Genomic DNA, 20,765 nt, shown 5'->3' on the forward strand with positions numbered 1-20,765 from the left:
GACACAATCCTTCTATCCACAGTTCATCCATTGCCCACCTCCAGCCAGCTGATTGTCCTCTTCAACCAGTGGACAAGATTGCTGAATAGTGAAAAGAAAAAAACAGAGGCAAATGATGGGCATGGGACCCGAAACCTCAAAGATGCTGGAAAACAAATAAGACAGTGGAACCCAGGTCAGCCCAAACGGGAGCAGTGCACAATAGACAGCCATGCATGGGGTCCAGGAGCTGCATGGTGATCATGCTGCCCACTGCCAGAGGGACCAAACCCAGGGGGGGCCAGACGAGGCAGATGGAAGGCCAAGGGAGAGAAGTCAACCATGAGCTCAGAGCAGATGACACCAGGGGCCCCACTCAATGAGTACCTAAGAATGGCACAGCCTCTACCATGTCCTAGGTACCCCAATCTCACTCCATATCCACAATGATCCTACAAAGTAGGGACTTTCATCATCACTCTTTTCACAGATAAAGAAAACGTGGCTCAGAGGGGAAAGTAACTCACCCCAGCTGGCAGGTGGCAGAGCTAGAATTCAAAATCAGTTCTGACCCATCTGCTGCACTGTTCAGAGGGCCAGGTACAAAGGCAAGAAGGGGCAGAGGCAGGACAGGAGGTATCACACGGGTTTTCAGCCCCACGCTCTCTCTTAAAGGGACTGTGGCCCCCTCCAAGTTTGAGTTAATAGGACCAAAACCCAGGAGGTGTTCCCTATTCAGAAAGATGCCCAGGACACTGCCAAATTCCAAAGAGAGGTCATAAATGGCGTGACGCACAGACCAGACAGGAACTCCATGTCACACAGGCCATGGGACAACTATGAGTTAACAGCAAAGCCACTTTCCTCATGACTGACCTCACAAGCTGCTGGGCCAGGACAGCTGAGGTCACTTTCTCCATGGAAGACAGTGCTGGGAGCAAAGCTAGCAGTGGGCAAAACTTAGCCAAAGCGGGGTCTTGTAAAAGACTGCTCCACGCCCCTGAGAATGAGTGTTCAAGGCCTGCCAGCTAAAGCCATCTGCAGAACCCACCAAGCTCTTGGAGCAGCTGGCTCCTGACAAGAAGAATGGGCATTACCCCCACCTGATCTGGCCACTGACCTTATTCATCTTAAGCTGGATACAGAGCCCTTTGTTAAATGGAAGACATGCAGACAAGTGCTACTGAGCCTGAAGTTGCATTACCAAGTGAAATTGTGGCTTAAAAAATGCCCCAGGCATAAGATCTGTATGCTATGACACGCAGAGTTAGCAATCAACCAGCTCCTTGGTATTCTCAGTGATGCTGGAAGGCTTGGTAAGTGTGGGGCCCTCCTAGTGGCTGTATCTCAGCACTGTTACTATGGCAGATGCACAGTCATCTCTCTTTAAGGTGCACTTCCAACAAGGCAGCTTTAAATCTTTCATACAGGTTTGCACTACTGATTTTGTCATACACACTGCCAGATTAACTACAACAATCTACACTTGACCACTTAAAGGAAATGAAAATTCTATGCAAACTGTTTCCATCATAACCCACCATTTCTGAGCAAAGAGCCCAACGAAAAGGAAGGAGCAGTCAACCAAGAATGCCCTAAAATCTGCTTCAGGAAGAAACTGACCACAGACTACGTGTTTGTCATCACGCAGAATACCATTCCCCCATCAATGCCAGTACTTCTGAGTCACCAAGGAGGATACCCAAGGCTTCTCTTGACTCTCCCTCTCTAGATTTGCCTGAAGCCTCCCTCACAAGACAAAAAAATAATGCCTTGTGGATACACTTCCTTCTGGATCCTTCAATTTGCATCCCAAAGGTTGGCCTTTGGAATTAAGGAGAGGGAATGAAATTGATTCATGATCCCATAACTGAGGACGCAGAGCCTGCCCAGGTGTCAGGGGGCTGGTGGGTGGCACTGGCACGCCAATTCTTAAAGATTTGCCTCCCAGAGCACCTGGACCTAAGCTTCTCAATTCTCGCAGTGTGTGTGGGCTATGGGAGGTAGTGCCCTATGGTGGCCAGAAAAGAGGAGGGGCCGGATCCCAGCCCCACCTTTGGCCCTTACTCACTAACGGACCTCAGGCAGGCACTTACTCTCAGTGGGCCTAATTTCTTCTTGTGTAAACAGTGGATGGCTGTGAGGACTTAGCACTGTAATATGAGCAGTCATGGAGTTCAGCCCTTTCCTTCCTAGAAACTCAATCAAAAAGAGAGTGGAAGAAGCAATGGCTCAAATATAACTTTAACTGCTGAAATAGATCGCTCTGCTATTTGTGTACCCAGTTTCAAAGGCAGCCTGAAAATATGACTATCTCCTAAGTGAGGAGAATGTTCTACAGGGTGAGAGGTCTTGGGCTTGAAGTGTTCCATTTCATTATTGTTGGTCCATGACAGATCCCATGGTTATGTTGGTCCATGACGGATCCCATGGTTATGAGGAGTGGGCAGGTCTGATTTGATTCTGTGTCAATAAAGCAATAAAGCCAGGCGCAGTGGCTCATGCCCATAATCCCAGCACTTTGGGAGGCCGAGGAGGGTGGATCACGAGGTCAGGAGATCAAGACCATCCTGACTAACACGGTGAAACCCCATATCTACTAAAAATACAAAAAAATTAGCTGGGCGTGGTGGCAGGCGCCTGTAGTCCCAGCTACTTGGGAGGCTGAGGCAGGAGAACGGTGTGAACCAGGGAGGCGGAGGTTGCAGTGAGCCGAGATCACACCACTGTACTTCAGCCTGGGTGACAGAGCGAGACTCCATCTCAAAAAATAAAAATAAAAAAATAATAATAAAGCAACAGTCTACTCAACACAACTGAACTCATATTTAAGAGCTATGATATTTTTATACCTATATGGCGTATAAAATATGCTCTGTTATCAATGTCAGGGTTAGCTGTGTATAGAAATTATCTGGGAGATCTGAGACCCAAATGTTCCTCAGAGATTCTGATAGAATTGGTCTGGGATGCAGCTTGATCATCAAGATTGATTTTTTTAAGGATTTTCAGGTGACTCTGGTGTGCAGCCTGGATAACTACTGATCTCATTGAATAAAGATCCTATAGGCATTTGAGGACATGGTTAGGCAATACAAACCTTTCAACGGATTCAGAGGGAAAAGCACTCAAGCAATCTCTGCTTGATAGACACAAAACAACTGGATAATGGAAAAAATAATTTTACTTTCAACTAGTTTTTGGCTTTCATGTAAGCTCATGAACAATACAAGCTTTACAGAAATCCCAGTGTGAAAAAGAGGCTGAATAAAGACAGCCCAGGGAGCTGAGGAGGGTTAGACATAAGTGGAAGCTGGCTAGCCTTGTCATTCAAGGGTGAGAAAAGGCTGAACTCTGAAAGGGACAATGCCTTTGAGACTGCATGGAGGAAAGTGACAGGTGCCTAAGAATGCAGCAGGAGCTCATCTCTGCAGAGCATCCAGTGGTGCCTTAGCCACTTCACAGGAAGTTTCCAAGAACAGAAGGCCCTTTGGAGATTAACCTCAAAAGCAGAGCAGTAGTCGTATCATCATTCTTGAGGAAAAGCACTCAGAAAAAAAAAAAAAAATCAACCCCAAACGCAGAACACCTGTCGGAGACTATTGGCCAGTGGCTTAAGAGATCAGAAAAAAATCTCTCACCTCAAAAGCCCCAGGCTTGTATGTAAGGGCAGGAAAAGATGCAGGAGGCCTTTGTAATCCTGTTCAGAAAAGTAAAAGGAAATGTTCCAGCCGCTGCAAAGGAAAGATCCTTTTGCTATCAACTAGGAAGCAGGGCCCTCTAAAAAAGACAGAGGGTCCACCTTGTTGAACCACATGGAAAACTGAGACCAGCAAAACCCTAAGCTAAATTCACTTAGGGACACAGCTCTCGGTCTTCAGAAAACATCTGGTCACCTCATCACCACGGCAAGCTCTGGCCAGGATTTTGCAATATGAAGCAGTAAAAAGACATTTCTGGAAGCCAGAGAAAGCCACAACCTTTTCTTCCAAAATAAGCATTACCTGTGGCCCTGTGGAGTGGAAAGCAGGCTTCGGAGCCTGGAGAACCCCCATGCCAGGACCTCCAGCACATTGCATTCATGCTGGGCACACCGAGGCGGCCAAGCGGATATTTCTATGCAAAGGAGCTCGCTCTCTAAACCCATTAGGTACACAGATGTAAAGTGAGGAAAATTTCCAACAAGAGAGGTTGGGAGATTCTTGCATTCCTGAGAGAACATACAAAGATTTCCAGCCTCCCCTTCCTGAGAACGTTACCTGGACATGTGGGGCAGCACATTCCCAGATGCTCCAAAGGGTTTTTACAATGAACAACACAGCGCATCTCAGACTCTGTGACAACGCCCTCCTGAAACACAGAACACCACAAGCAAAGTCAGCCCAGAATTCCCACGGAGTTACTACTTTTGGAAAGTGACCTAAGTAGGAGAAGTGCTCAAGCACAAAAACCGCAGGGCTTGGTGGGTGTCAGGGCGAGAGGTATGAGACACCAACGAGGTGAGATCCGGGCTCACCCCAATCAATGCTCTAGAACTCAGTGCAAATCTGTCACCTCTTATTTTCCCCTGTCTTTGCTTTCTCTTTGGCCCTAATTGCTTGCTTCCTTCTAAATCTAGTTTTTAAGACCTTCTTGCTGTCAGTAAGTACCCAACAGAATCTAGCTGCTCATTCACAATTGTTTTAGGTTTTCCACACTTCCTGTACTTTCTATCATTGTTATTCACGTCAAGCCATTAATGGTGAGTCACAGAGTATAAGCATCTTAACCTAGACTAGCACCTGGAGATCCTAAATCCTTACCAACCTTCTAGAAATAACTAGGCCAGCTCTGTAATCTTAGAAATGTCACCCTGACTCACACAGAGTCTGGGTCTCAGTTTTCCTCAAGCATCAAAGGAAGGGATTAGATAAAACTATTTTTAAGTTCATATTATAAATGTCAAAATAAGGACTTTAGGGCTTAATAATAAAATCAAGTGGCCGGGCGCAGTGGCTCACGCCTGTAATCCCAGCACTTTGGGAGGCTGAGGCGGGCGGATCACGAGGTCAGGAGATCGAGACCATCCTGGCTAATGTAGTGAAACCCCATCTCTGCTAAAAATACAAAAAATTAGCCGGGCGTGGTGGCAGGCGCCTGTAGTCCCAGCTACTCAGGAGGCTGAAGCAGGAGAATGGTGTGAACCCAGGAGGCGGAGCTTGCAGTGAGCCAAGATTGCGCCACTGCACTCCAGCCTGGATGACAGAGACAGACTCCGTCTCAAAAAAAAAAAAAAATTGAGTCATTTGCAAATTGATGTTGGGACTCTAATATCACCTTAATGTCAATTGAAATATTTTTAGAACTAATTTTCAGAGTTGGCCTTTGAAGGGCTTTCTCCAGATTCTCTACCCATTTTGTAAATGGATTTGTGTTTTATTTTTGGTTTGTTTTTTGTTGTTGTCTGTGTTGGAATGGGTGGCACAGGCTGAAAGCAAATATAACAAATTAACAACTAGGTCATTTTCTTCATCGTGTCTGCTACCACATAATCTCAACCCAACAAGGAGGGCTACATCCTAAATGTTTTCATATCATGTCAGGCCTGAGGTTTCCACTCGCTGGAGAATTGATTATGGCTTCAATCACATGGGAAAGAAAAAAACAACTAAACTACTAGCAATATATAACATCACAAAAAGATCCATGCTTTAGTTACATAACCGAAGCAATGCAAAAAGCTATGCATGGCCCCAAATCAATTTTTATTCAGTATCTGCAATCCAGATGGAGGATTCAGGTTAGTTCCCAGCATGAATTTCCTGTCCATGATCTTCAAATTTTCCTCTTCCCATAAGAAATTAAAAGCAGGAAAATAAAGGTAAATTTCTCACCATCAGAGCTCCCTTGGTAGGAAGATATAAGAAACAGGTAGAATTCAATTCAAATGGAACTAGGCCAGATCATTAGACTTCCTGTCATCTGAGACCTTGTTGTACCCAGTCCATGCAGGCGCTCTACCAGAAGCATTTTTAACAGTTTGGCTTTCTGCTTACAACTATCCCTGAAGAGAGTACTATTTCTGTTTTATAGGTAGTTAAAGTGAGGTACAGCGAGGTTAAGCAGCAAGTTATGTGAGTGGCAGAATCCATATTTCACCTACTGCCCTACACTGTATCCTCCGCTACTGATTTTGTGCCCCGAGAAAAGAAGAGCATGCAAAGAGAGGTTGCCACTGTGTCATTCTGCAGAGAAGCAAGAAGACTTCCCTGACAGGTGCCTGCGTTCCAAGATGAGGTCTCATACCTAAAGAAGGAAGCAAGTCAGGAAAGGGAAGGTCCCAGCTGAGCAAAGGAGCAGCCTTTGGTATGTCCCTTCACCACAGGTTGCTTTTCTGTGTATTGCATAAAATATTATCCTAGCTAGCAGGGCACAGACAAGGTTTTAGAAAGGAGGTAAAAATGAAAGACAAACTTCCTCTTGGGTAGGTAACATCCACTTTCTCTTCCCCATTTTACAGGTCAGCATCTCCTGACTCCCAAGGCTGCTGGACTTTAAGATCTCTTTCAACAGTAATTAGAGATTCCTGCATCACTCTTTCTAGGCCCTACTGACCAGGGATGCTAGGCAACTGGAGTTTCAGGGTTAACAATGGATAATGGCTTAATGTGTTATTCAGTCAACAAAATAGTCCCTCCCATATAATAGCTTCCACTTAATTTAAACAAAGTCTTCATCCAAAGGCAGCAAAATTCACCCATGGCTGGTCCATGCAACTTGAGGATCTTCAAAACCTCTGACTGTTACATAGGAATACTATGCTAGACTCCAGAGGATATGTGATTGTCTTGTTTAGCATTAAAACCATGGCTTTGGTTTTCTGAGTGCTCTACCAAAGAGTTGAAATTTTGCTGGTCAAGAGGCGTGGGTGAAGTGGTATAAATTTTGAAACAAATGTGGGATTTTGGTGTTATGGAAACTTATTGCTCTCATATCTTTGCAGTATGACACTGATTGAACCTGCAACCTGGAGTAAAAATCCAGCAAATATTTGTTGATTTAATAATGTATTATTTATATGTGTTTACCCACTGCTTATTTTAACAAGCAACAGATTTCCTACATAAATAAGCTGAATATTTAACTGAATAAATAGCTGAAGGTCTTATGAATAAGCATACCTATCATGGCATATAATAGGAACATAACTACCTAAAATTTAGATTTTAGTAAACTAAATGTCACTATGCTTAAGATAAGAGCAAAGAGAAATATCCATTATTATACTAACCTTTCAATTTCCTTTAAATGCAAAAGCATATCCTTGGACAACAAAATGGGGTTAGGGATAAAATGACTTAACAGCACCTTTTCTACAAAGAAGAATTTTTAAGTTTTGTCAAAATTAGATGAGCATAATTTGTCACAGATTATTTATAAAAAGTTTTTGTTTGCTTGTTTTTTTAAAGGAGGAGTTTGAAAATTTAGGCTTTTCATTTCTGCTTTAGTTTATCTTGCTGTGTTTAACACCTGATGGGGTTAGAGCATGTGGAATCACTGCTCTTTTCAGAGTTCAATAAGGATCAGCCACAGTGGACTCCCTAGTTGCTGAATTGGTGGTTTTTTAATTTGTCAGGTTGAAATCATCGAGTTACAGTATACTAATTGCTTCAATGTAACAGTTTACAGATTGGATCCAGTTCAAAATCTTTCTAAATCAAAGAAGGGAAACATACATCCTTTAACAATACCCCCTTTCTGCTAAGAGGAATTCATGTTTTGCTCAAAGATGACTTCACAGGAAGACATGAATTTTCCCCAAGGACATGTGCATCTTCCTGGAGTTTTCCCAGGCACATTTTAACAATGGTGGACAACTCTGCTGTGTGTTTCTGGAAGCAAGTTCTACACAATATCTATGCTGCACCTGTCTCGTTGTGGTGAATGTCACAGTAAGTACACACAAGGATACAGTTGCTTTTTCATTGGTTTTTTCATTTCTGTTTGGCCTTTTTAGGGTTTTGTTCTATGTTGTGTGAAGGAGTGACTAAAGAGGACTCTATGGATTCCTTTCTACTGGAGAGAGAAATAATTGAACTTTACCTGGCACTGGCGTAGAACACAAGGCTCAGCCGGGCTCTGCCATTTGAAGGAGCTGTTATAGGTATTTCCTTCATAGGTGCAACCTAGACAGGAGACACAGAAGCAGGAAGAAAGACCAAGAATGGATATGGGTTTCCTTTACCTTTTGGAGGAAAATAAGTTATGTTCTCTAAGCCCAGATTAGCGATCACAGGAACCACCATGCTCTTTGGCTATGTTTCCCCAAAACACAACTAAGCCTTTTAAGTATCCACTTGACATTCACTTACATTAATTCACTGACTACTGAGAAGATTAACCTCCTGAATTATATTATCAAGTGCCAAGTCATAGACTGATGAACTCTCATGGCCAAAATGTATAACCTCGTGACTTGATTTATGCCTAATGATGTATGAGGAGTAACAGAGCTAAAAACATCACTATTAAAAGGGATCTTACATGAGAATAAATTAACTCAAGATCAAAAGTGAAGCTTAAAACATGATAGAAAATAAAAGCAGAAAATTAAAATATAGGACTTGAACGCAAAATTCTATACCTATCTAAGATTGCTGATGAGCTACTGTCTTCACTAGATAAAACCTTCCAATTCTTACCTCCAATTCGAAGAGCTATGATTTCATACTTACTTTTTATATTACTTTTAGGTAGTAAATTACACTAAGTGAATCTGAAACTACCCAGGTATGGATTATCACATGTTTATTCATTGGCAAAAACAGAAGTCAAAGGCCAGAGATCCTCAAAAGAAGAAATAAGCCAGTTAGCTTGAGTCTCTGTGGAAAAAGGCCAAAGAAACAATAGTGTGGAAATCACAGCCTAGGTCCTGAGTCAGTTTCTACAAGTAACCCTCCACACTGTGGGTTACACAATCTAGGAAGATGCACTTGGCGATGCCTATAGTCACTGTATCCTTAGAAGCCCGCTAGGCAAAGAGATTTACCAATACATAGTCTGGATTGCTTAATACAAAAAGTACAGAAGCAGGAACACACACATGTGATAATGCAGAAATAAAAGGCCCTGGCTCTCTGTTTCAATGACTGATTTCTGGCAAGCTAATCAACCTCAATTCACATCAAGTTTTTCTTGTCCAAGACAGAAAAGAGACTCACTCCTTCCATCAGAACTTTTAGATAGTGCTGTGGTTAAAAAAAAAAAAAATCCCTGTTAATACATTCAAGCAGAATAACAAAGGACTTAGAAAAAATTCAATAAATGTTTTCATAAACTTGGAACTATGATCTGAATTCCCAAAGAATTATGAATGATTGAAAATGGCTCAGTAATACTCTGCTCTCTAGTTCCTACAAATCAAATTACTAAAGTACACAACTGATTGGAAACACATTAGGGAAATGCTTTCACTATATATTTTTTAATTTCCTTTGCATGAAGTGTTACAGAGATAAAATGTTCAACCACAGGAACCCCTAGCACACTACAAATACTTACGCCAAACCGAGAATGAATACAGTAAATTTTCAACAATGAAAACCAATATAAAACAATTTGGGCTAGCATAAATCTTACTGAACAAATGCACTTACAAGAGACGTGCCATGTGCATGTCTGATCCACTAACACAGAAACTTTCAGATAATAAATAACTTATTCCGAGAGATGGAGGCAGGGAAATCAGAGAACCAAATCCAATTCATGTTAAGTCCAAGTAAATATGAAACGCCTGCCAAGTCTGCCAGTGGAGTTTCCGAATATGTTATATATTTTCATTATCTGAATTGAAAAACTGAAAGAAAGGGTGATTTTTTGCTGCTAATAGTGCAAGCAAAGATCTTGCCTTTTTTGTTTTAGAGGAGGAAGTGTACTACAAAATCCATGTGGGCCAGGGTTAAGAGGCTGTTCCCAAGCTATGCCAGGTCATGTGCAAAGGGCTCCCAGGAGGAGCACCAGGCTGTCTGGATTATTCCACTCTTTATGGGATAAAAGGTATTGGAATAAATGGTCCACAGTGCAAGGAACCCAACGGTGTTTTCTGCTTCAAATAACTGTCAGTGGGAAGCCTTGTTCCTCCACCATCATTTACCACATAAAGAAAGATTGGACAATAATACTGGAAAATCAGACGAAGGTCACATTGTGAAGTGCTCCATTGCTTAACCACCCTTGTTTATGTGTCATTCTATCACATTTGAGTCCATATAACAGATCTTCTCAAATGATGGATGAATCTGAGTGACTGAACAGACTCCAAAACATCTGTGAAAATCTCTTTAGTATATGTAATCCACACCTTTTCCTTCTTCACCTACCCTCACTACCATCAACTACTTATGGAGACTTCAGTATATCAAGCATTAGAATGGATTTCATATGTAAGGACTCTCAGAAAAAAAGATAATTAAAGAAAGGACATTCTCATTGCTCTTTGGGTTTATGTTCTAAGATAAACATGTTATTTTAATTCATGAAACTAACTTGAGCTAAATGAAGACTCAGATATAGATACAATCAAAGAAAACCTTATATGTACTCAAAAATAAATGACTTCTTATTTTCTGTTAGATAAATTTCTTTATAATTAATTCTATTTGCCACCAACTTTATGCTGCTAATAGGGTAAACAGACAATATCTTGCCCTATTTTTATTTAAGTTCCAGAGAGATGGAATATACTATCTCTTATTGGCCATGGCAGAAAGAAATGCACACAAAATTTTCCATCATACATCCAGGCATTGCTTCCCAAACTCCCTCTAGTGAGAGACCAGTTTTGTTTTCATTTTTGTTTGTTTTTTGTTTTTTGTTTTGAGATGGAGTTTTGCTCGTCTCCCAGGCTAGAGTGTGATGGCGTGATATTGGCTTACTGCAACCTCCGCCTCCCAGGTTCAAGTGATTCTCCTGCCTCAGCCTCCTGAGTAGCTGGGATTACAGGCACCTGCCACCATGCCCAGCTAATTTTTGTATTTTTAGTAGAGACAGGGTTTCACCATGTTGGCCAGGCTGGTCTCGAACTCCTGACCTCAAGTGATCCGCCTGCCTTTGCTTCCCAAAGTGCTGGCCCAAAGGCATGAGCCACTGTGCCCAGCCTTTGTTTTGTTTTTTAATCCAGTGTGGACTGATACTTTTATAAAATATAATTAAAGTGATTTACTAGAAAAAACTGAATTTCAAAGAGACAAAATATAAGCCCAACTTTTATTATTACATGTAATAGGCACAGAATACACTACCAAATTATATCAAACATTTCTGTTTACTGTCCATTTTTGTACTCAACTTATTGTAGACCAGCACCATGGACCACATTCTGAGACACATTCTGGGTTTAATTGCATTGAGAGGCACATTATGGGAGCAGGAGGAACAACTCAATGAAATAATATAAATATATTCAAGTGTTGACTTTTAGAATAGAAGCAAACTTACAGATATTATAGTTTATCTCCTTCTTTTTACAGATGAGAAAATTTGCACAAAAAGGCTAAAGGGCTTACTCCAAATTAGAAGAAATTAGATATGAAACTAACACTAGAATCCAGGTGCCATGTGAAAATTACATTTTTACATCCAGGTCTAAATTGCTAGTATTATTTTAGCATTTTCTAATTCAGCATAATATCCTTTGCTTTGAGGACTTCATGGCCTAGGAATAAAACCAGCACTTGTCTATATAAAATTAAATCATAGCAGATCTAGTAATTAAATAAAAGAGTAAGTGACTGGAATAATTAGATGACTGATCAGGTAAATATGCAGCAAGCAGTAAAGTAGCTTTTTTTTTCTTTAAATATTTACAAGAAACTCCCTACAAGGGACTTATAAACATTCATTAGTTTTCTTCTAGTGACAAAAAGCATTTGAGATTTTATAAGCTTCATTAAAATCATCAGTACTGCAGCGGGAGATGTGGTAATTTTCTGAAAAAATCACTACGATATCTTTAAACCAGCAGTTCTCGAGTGAGGGTGATTTTGCCTTTCACCCTAAGCCCTACCCAGGGGACTTTGGGCAACATTAGGAGACATCTTGGGTTATCACAGCTGGAAGATATGGAGAGCTATAGGCATCTAATGGGTAGAGGCCAGGGATGATGCTAAACATCCTACAATGCACACCAAGAATTAACCAGCTCAACATTTTGATTGTGCCAAGGCTGAAAAACCCTGATTTAAACCATCACACAAAGCTCAATATGGTTCTTCCTTACATCTAAAATAATACAACAATGAGCCTAAACCAGCTACACTTTTCTTTTGTATATATTTTGGCTTTTTTATGTTAATTATTTTCTGGGTGGGAAAGAACTCCAGAGTATTTGTCCTAACATTCATATTCTTGTAGAGAAGCTTGGCTTAGCCAACTGAGAAAATGGGGCAATGAAAACAGGAAGAGCACAAATTAATTGAATCCACAGTTAAGTAATAAAACTCATTTTTCCTATTAGTTCTGACCTTTTTCAGTGGCCACATTATCCCAAGGGAGAAAGAATACCACACATTTTCATTATTCTGTTGTTAAAATAGCTGTTAAAAATCATCAGGACCATAAAAAATGGCATTGGCCTTCTAATGAGCCTTAGCTGTGCCTAGTTTCTCCTATTTAGTCTTAATCCTCTCATTTTTCACATTAACAGCAGTCAAATTGCAAATAACTGGATCTTACCATTACGAATAACTTACCCCCTGGTACCCAAAGCCTTCACATGGCCCCAACGTACCTTTCCAGTTCTTTCCCTTCATCCCTAGAACTCCATGTCACTGCCTGGAGTTACCTTCACAATGAACTCACAAGCTTCTGAATGCATGTTCAAGTTCCTCAACTAAGGCAATCTGGCTTCTGACCCCACCATCCCTCCACTAAAACTTTACTCTCTTGCGCTACAGCTGCCTTCTAAGGGCCCAAGCAAAAGACACTCAGTCATTATTGTCTGGAGCCTCTTTGTGGAGGACTGACCGGGCTTTCCTTCTTCAATGCCCTCCCACACCTTCCAGATGCTCTCTCCCAGTTACCTCTCCAACCTCTCTACTCCAGCCTCAGCTAAGCTGCTGGTTATTTCTCTCCTGCCTGGACTATTGCAACAGGCTCACTGACTGTTTCTCCTGGCTGTGGTAGGGACCTTTCTTAAGCCATCCTTCTACACAGCTTTCACTGTGTGCTCTTTCTGGCCTGCTCGTGTCATTCTCAATGACCAATGGTACACAGACTGGCTGAGGTATAGACCAGGCACCCACCCCTAGCCCTTTTATTCTAGACAAATTGGATCAGAGTTTCCAAAAGTAGGAAGTGGAAGAGGAATCTAACATGTAGCCAGGATTGAAAACCATGAACCTTTACTGTAAACATCAAAGATATCCCGGGCCTGGCCTCAACTCACCTCTTCATCCTCTCTTCTGCTGTTCCCAAACTTGTACTCTCTCCATTGCAGAGAAGCTGTACTTAGAATTCTCCAAAACATGGCCAGAAGATCTCAACCTGCGATTTTGCACATGCCGGTCCCTTATGGAAAGCCTTAATCTCATCCATTTTCTCCATCTCCATTACCCCACAAGGAAACCTACATCACCCAAACTTTCCTTCCTTGCCTAACTCATCCTTATTCAAGACTCAGCTTAAAATTATAGTCTCTAGGAAGCCTTCCATGAAACTTCCCCACTCAGGGTATGCTCCTGTGTTCTTTCTCCATGCACAATGTGAATTCCAAGTCCCTTTGTTTGTGGCAAGGACTTGATAAATGTTTAATTTCATTGGTAAAAAATAGTAGGCACCAACATACAGCTATTCCTACAAACTACAAAAATAGAACATAGAAAGGGTGACATTCACTGGATCTCCTGTTTTCTCTTGGGTATGTGGTCCCATTCAACTCCTCTTCCAGAAACAGGAAAGCTTTCTTGGAGCTATTCAGATAAGTGAACTTTCAATAGAGTGCCTTTTCCTTTCAAAATCTATTTTGGTTCCCTAACTACTGGTTTATTCTCAACTATTTTTTTTAATAAGCACACAAACAGTCAGATTTATTTAAATTAAACCAAACTGGGAGTCTTTGAAGTCATTTCATGCCACATGGCACAAGGAAACAGACCAGACAGGTCTGCCATGCTTTGCTGCTTCCAGGCCACCTGATAGGGCACCCCTGCTCCCCTGGACTTGGTCAACAAGCCCCAAATTACCCCAGCCCAATACAATTTTTTTAATGAACCACTTTTCAGACACTGTTCTCCAGAAACATATGGAAGTATAATCAAAAGGGATAAACATAAAATCTGACTATCCATTCTAGGGCTTAAACAGTGTCCCTAAGACTTCATTTAAAACAGGCTTTTATTACTCTTCAAGGCTGTACCTACCGTGAATCCTGGAGGCAATTGTGCTTATTTTTGGCTAATGGGAATTTTATAGCCAAACCATTTCCTCAGTCCCAAGAGAAAGAATCAGGCCCATGAACTGAGTTCTTAAATAGTAGCATGTGCTCCCTCACCACAAAATTTTTTTCATTGCTTTTTTCGTTTCGCTTCCAATTAGGAATTCAATATGTGATTGAAATGAAATAATTGACAATAGAAAAAAATGATAGAAAACTATTTCACTTAATTTTTTATGATTTAATGAATAAACCCCAAATATGCAGAAATTTCAGATGAGTACAGTGAATCACTTGCAAATTCAACTGACTTCACCAGTATAAAGGAAGAAAAAAAAAACTTCCACATGACTTGCTTGGATTTCTAATCTTTGTGTTTATTGGAGACTGTAAAGTGATGAAATTGTGGCTCAGTTGCATAACTTTACAGTATCATAATAGATACAGTATCTGCCATTGACCATAAGGTAATACAATACATTCTATGAACCACAAATAAATTGGGATTCTAGTCAATGAAATATGCTTTTGGATTTGTAATGTAATTAATACAATAAAGGGAATATGCAATGCATTAAGGGAGAAAAATCCTTGCCGCAACTTTTTATACATCACCCACCATTCTTGCATTTGCTCTCTTCTTAGCATAAACACTTCTAAATATGGGAGTGCCTATTGCTCAGGGCTGAATCCCACTGCAAAAACCATCCTACCCTCAGCACCCCACTGTCAAGCAGTCAGCCCTCATTGCCTCTCAACAGGCAAAGAAGGAAGAACTAATTTGAGTTCATGCTGAACAAAAATGGAGAAAGAAGGAAAATAATATTACACCAGGAGAGACAGTCCTGTGAGATTATAAGGCAGGAAAATGTCACTGAAGGCCACCTCCAAAGATGAGGTACCAAAAAACAATCTGAAAAATATTATACAAATAATCTTCCAAGAGGAAAAAGGGAAAAAAAGGAAAGAAAATTTAAATAATTGCATAATTATTATAGGTGAGGCATTGAACTTAGAGTTTTCACATAGGACTTAATTTTATTCTCATAAAAACACTTGCATTAGTCTGTTCTCACACTGCTAATAAAGACATACACGAGACTGGATAATGTATAATGAAAAGAAGTTTAATGGACTCAACAGTTCCACAGGGCTGGGGAGGCCTCACAACTATGGTGGAAGATAAAGGAAGAGCAAAAGGACTCCTCACATGGCGGCAGGAGAGAGAGCATGTCCAGGGGAACTCCTCTTTATAAAACCAGCATATCTTGTGAGACTTATTCACTACCATGAGAGAGCAGTATGACGGAAACTGCCCCCACAATTCAATTATCTCCACCTGGCCCCACCCTTGACACATGGGGATTATCACAATTCAAAGTGAGATTTGGGTGGGGACACAGAGCCAAACCATATTAGCACTATAGAACACATAACAAGGACCTCATAACGCAAAGTTAGCACATCTAACTCCACAACAGATAACATTTTACTGCCAGTATTTAGAAATGAGGGAACCAAGCTTCAAAAAAGCACAATTACTTTGGGAACAAACAGCCACTCTTCTGCCTTACTCTAAAAGCCATGTTCCATTCACTATTTGGGTTGTGCTAGACACAAAGAAGGAGCTCAGAAAGTGATAGCTTCAGTAGTAAAAATGTTGTGCCTGGGGAAGATGGCATGCTGCCTTTCAATGATACTTTAAAAGGATGTTCCAGTGGTGGTACAAAGCCAGTATTTAAGGTTACATGCAGATTTTGTGGCTGGAGTGGTAAGAGCTGAGGTTGAAGATTTATGTTTGAACTCTGTTCTAAATGTATTTACATTTGGCTACCAACTATGCTAAGCCTTGGGCCTTTCAACATTAGGAAGCAACAAATAATGAGGGCTCAAAGCATCAACTTCAAACATCTAAGGGTGAATTCATACATTTTTCATAATAAGAACATGTTTTGCAATGGGATTCAGCCCTGAGCAATAGGCACTCCCATATTTAGAAGCGTTTATGCTAAGAAGAGAGCAAATGCAAGAATGGTGGGTGATGTATAAAAAGTTGCAGCAAGGATTTTTCTCCCTTAATGCATTTCATAATAGGAACACGTTTCTAGTTTGGGGTGCATCGTAGCAGCCTAAGAAAATAAGATTTATTTAAAGACAACAAACAACCAACAACCTCATAAGAAAAATTACGGTGGCTATAGACAAAAAGTCAAGAATGGAACACTTCGTTTCCTCAAAGTAATTTCAAAGACATCAGTGACAGTGTAAAGAATAAATGCGTTATCTACAACACACATATGAAACACCATCTGTGTCACTAATGCATTATCCTGCATGATTTTTATACTTTAGAAAACATATTACTTAATGTAAACTTTCTGGTTGATTAACTAGGGTGTTCAGGGCTCATCAGGAAAAGTTTTCAAAATTATTCCACCATCACTCTTTATCTTTTATTTTTAATTCTGAAATATAGATTCACAGAAAGGTGCAAACAAATATACAGGGAGGTTCTATGCACCCTTTGCTCAACCTCCTCCAGTGTTAACTCTTGTATAACTACAGGACAGCAGCAAAACAAGGAAATTGACAATTGTGCAATCCACAAAGCTTATTCAGATTTTACCAGTTTTACATGCACTCATTTGTGTCTGTCTGGGTGTGTGTGTGTTTCTGTGCAGTTTTATTACGTGTACATTCTTGTAACCACGTAACATACAGAATTGTTTTATCACAACAAGACTCCCTCAGGCTATTAATTTATAGCAACACTCAGTCTGCTTCTTGCCTCTGTCTCTAATCTCTGGCAACCACTAGTCAGCTCTCCATTTCTATAATTTGTTATTCCAGAATATTAAAGGAATCATCTAGTATGTAGCCTTTTGAGGTTGACTCTTTTCTCTCTGAATAATTGTTCTGAGCTCCAACCAAGTTGTTGCATGTATCAATTGTTTGTTCCTTTTTATTGCTGAGTATCCATACCATTCCTTGGTATGGATATACCACAGTTGGTTTAACCACTCACCTACTGAAGGGCATCTGGGTTGTTTCCAGTTTTTTACCTTTTACAAATAAAGCTGTGATGAACATTTATTCATCACAGCAGGACTCTGTGTGAACACAAGTTTTTGTTTCACTGGCATAAATGCTCAAGAGTGCAATTACTGGGTCATGTGGTAAGTGTATGTCTAGTTCTTTAAGAAACTGCCATACTGACTTCCAGGGTGGCTAAACAATCATTTGACATTTTCACCAGCAATGTATGAGAGATTTTCCACATCTTTGCCAGCATTTGGTGTTATCACTCTACAGTGGACCCTTGACCAACCCTCTTGAAGTCAAAAATTCAACATAACTTTTCATTCCCCAAAAACGTACCTACTAATAGCCTACTGCTGACCAGAAGCCTTACCAATAACATAGTTGATTAACACATATTTTGTATGTTATGTGTATTATGCACTGTATTCTTAATAAAGTAAGCTAGAGAAAAGAAAATGTTATTGAGAAAGTCATAAGGAAGAGAAAATGTATTTACTATTCATTAAGTAGAAGTGGATAATCATACGTGTCTTCATCCTCATCACATTAACATAGGCGGAGGAAGGGGAGTGGTTGGTCTTGCTGTCTCGGGGTGGAAGAGGTGGACAAAGTGGAGGAGGTGGAGGAGGCGGAAGGGGAGACATGAGAGGCAGGGACACTTGGGTATAACTTTTATTGAAAAAGATCTGCGTGTGAGTGGACTCACAGAGTTCAAACCCATGTTGTCCAAGGGTTCGATGTTTATATTTTTAGCTATATTGATAGGTGAGTTAATATTTTACTGTAGTTTTAACTGCATTTTCCTGATAGCTAATGATGTTAAACATCTTTTTATGTGCTTCATTGCCACCTGTATATACTCTGATGAAATGTCTCTTCATATCTTTTGACTATTTCTAATTAGATTTTTTGTTGTCCTCACAAAGCTTCCATAGAACAAATGATTTTTATATTGATGAGGTAAATTTATCAATTTTTCGTTTTTATGAACAGCGCTTTTGGTGTCAAGTCTGAAAACTCTGCCTAGCTCTAGGTCCCAAATATTCTCCGACATATGTTTTCTACGAGTTTTACAGTTTTCCATTTCACATTTAAGTTTGTGATTAATTTTGACCTAATCATATGATGTATAAAGTTTAGGTGAGGTGTTTGTTTTTGTGTGGTTTTTTGTTTGCTTGTTTGTCTGTTTGTCTATGAACAGCTCACTGCTGCAGCGCCATGTGTTTAAAAAGCTAGCCTTCTGCCATCACATTGCTTTGGCATTTTGTTAAAAATCAAGTGGATATATTTCTGTCTTAGTCCAGGTTCTCCATTCTATTCCGCCGATCTGTGTGTCCATGCTTCTGTCCATGCCATGTTGTCTTTATTACTGTAGCTGTACTACACAATTTAAAATTGGGTAGACTGGTTCCTCTCACTGTATTCTTGTGTTTCAAGATTGTTTCAGCTATTCTAGGTCCTTTGCCTTTTTATGCAAATTTTAGAATAAGCTTGTCTATGTCTACAAAATACCCCTGCTAGGTGCTTTTTAGACCATTTTAAAAATTACTTATATGGAAATATCAGGCTTGATCTATGCCTCATTGAGAAGCCTCTTTCACTGTGGGATGAAGCCGGCCTATGTTTGCCAAGTACACTTTTGGGAAGCGTTTTTCCACGAGTAGTCCAAGGACTAAGGGCATTCCTAGGGGGCCTGTGAAAACACACATTCCTGCACCCATATTTTTCTTCCTATCTGCCACCTCTTTTACCTGGGCTCTTTGCTGGAAAGTCTGAGCTGAGACTCATTTGCTTGGGATGATTTTAGAACTGTGCAGCCAGCAGAAGAGATGTCTGATTCAACAGCGCAACGTTGTACAGAGTCTTCTGGAAGTCTGTGTGGCTGCCTCTGATTTCATGCCATGAGATCAGAGGGGTTCTTTGTTACATTTGAAGCAGGGTAGATAAGTGCATTAAAGAGAAAAATTCGCCCATTCTAAAAACAGGACAAAATTGATAAAGGCCTTGGCCAGGCATGGTGGCTCATGCATGTAATCCCAGCACTTTGGGAGGCTGAGGTGGGCGAATCACTTGAGGTCGAGAGTTCGAGACCAGCCTGACCAACATGGAGAAACCTCGTCTCTACTAAAAACACAAAATTAGACAGGTGTGGTAGCAGGCACCTGTAATCCCAGCTACTCAGGAGCCTGAGGCAGGAGAATCGCTTGAACCCGGCAGGCGGAGGTTGTGGTGAGCCAAGATCACGCCATTGCACTCTAGCCTGGGCAACAAGAGTGAAACTCCATCTCAAAAAAAAAAAAAAAAAATTGATAAAGGCCTCAACCTATGGGCAGGAACTGTGGAAGAGACTGCCAAATATCTGTCAAGAAAAACAGCTACTGACTCATGTGATCACACCGGGAGAGGAATGAGGAGAAACCTCCACACCATAAGCCCACACCTCATCCAAGCTGTAACTAAAGCAGGCACTCATGGGAGCTGTACTGGAATCTCCTGCACTCCCTGAATCTCAGAGCAACCATTGATTTCTGAATTTTAGTTTATCAACAAAGGCTTATACTTTTAAATTATATTTCTTTCATTAGTAACTCTTGTTAAAAAGAAGAGAAGTATCAAGCACCTGGCTTGTAGTCAGTGGTGTGCTGCCCATATTTAACAGCCAGCTCTCTAAGAGGAAAAAGCCCTGACTTTGAAATGCATTCTGATTTCCAAGGTATGAATACTTCCACCATGGTCATTCCTGGCAACTAACGTGATATCAACAAAAACAGTGTCAGGAAGATAACCACTTCAGCACATCACGGTTTATAGTACTATATATTTTAACATTAGATGCCAGTGGCTCTGTGAAACCTTTTATCTTCCTAATAGGAGACCACGAACTTTTGGGTAGAGTTTAGGGTATTTTATTAACATTAGAGGTCATGCTGTTAATCCCATATACCTAGATAAAAATACTTAAGCATACTAACAGTCACATATTTTCAGTTTATGGCATTATGTCTGGCTCTCCTTCTCCTAAACTTGGTATATACAACACATCATTTAACCAGGAGAACATTCATTCCAGGGGCTCCCAAGCCTGCTGGACATCAGAACCACCTAGGGGGCTAATTCAGAATATAGATGCCCAGTGGAATAAACACAAATGTCTATCAACAAATGAGTGGATAAACAAAATGCAGTATATTCATATAATGGGCTACTATCTAGCCCTTTAAGGAATAAAATTCTAATACCCGCTACAGCATGGATAAACCTTGAAGACATTATGCTAAGTGACAGAAGCCAGACACAAAAGGACAAATATTGTCTGACTGCATGTATATGCAGT

At 40.6% G+C, this 20,765-nt stretch overlaps 1 protein-coding gene across 4 annotated transcripts in view; it reads right to left on the reverse strand.

Moving 5' to 3' along the window:
• BMPER (BMP binding endothelial regulator) overlaps window positions 1-20,765 on the reverse strand; it is a 248,176-nt gene that overhangs the window by 174,663 nt on the left and 52,748 nt on the right. For all 4 annotated transcript variants that reach the window (XM_058445792.1, XM_032758344.2, XM_032758346.2 and 1 more), the window contains exons 4-5: window positions 8,062-8,144; window positions 4,239-4,329 (exon numbers count right to left, since the gene is read on the reverse strand). In XM_058445792.1, the coding sequence (XP_058301775.1) occupies window positions 4,239-4,329; window positions 8,062-8,144 (174 nt within the window). The remainder of the gene's footprint in view (window positions 1-4,238; window positions 4,330-8,061; window positions 8,145-20,765) is intronic.

The sequence above is a fragment of the Hylobates moloch genome, unplaced genomic scaffold, assembly GCF_009828535.3.
Source record: "Hylobates moloch isolate HMO894 unplaced genomic scaffold, HMol_V3 SCAFFOLD_1, whole genome shotgun sequence".
NCBI lineage: Eukaryota > Metazoa > Chordata > Mammalia > Primates > Hylobatidae > Hylobates > Hylobates moloch.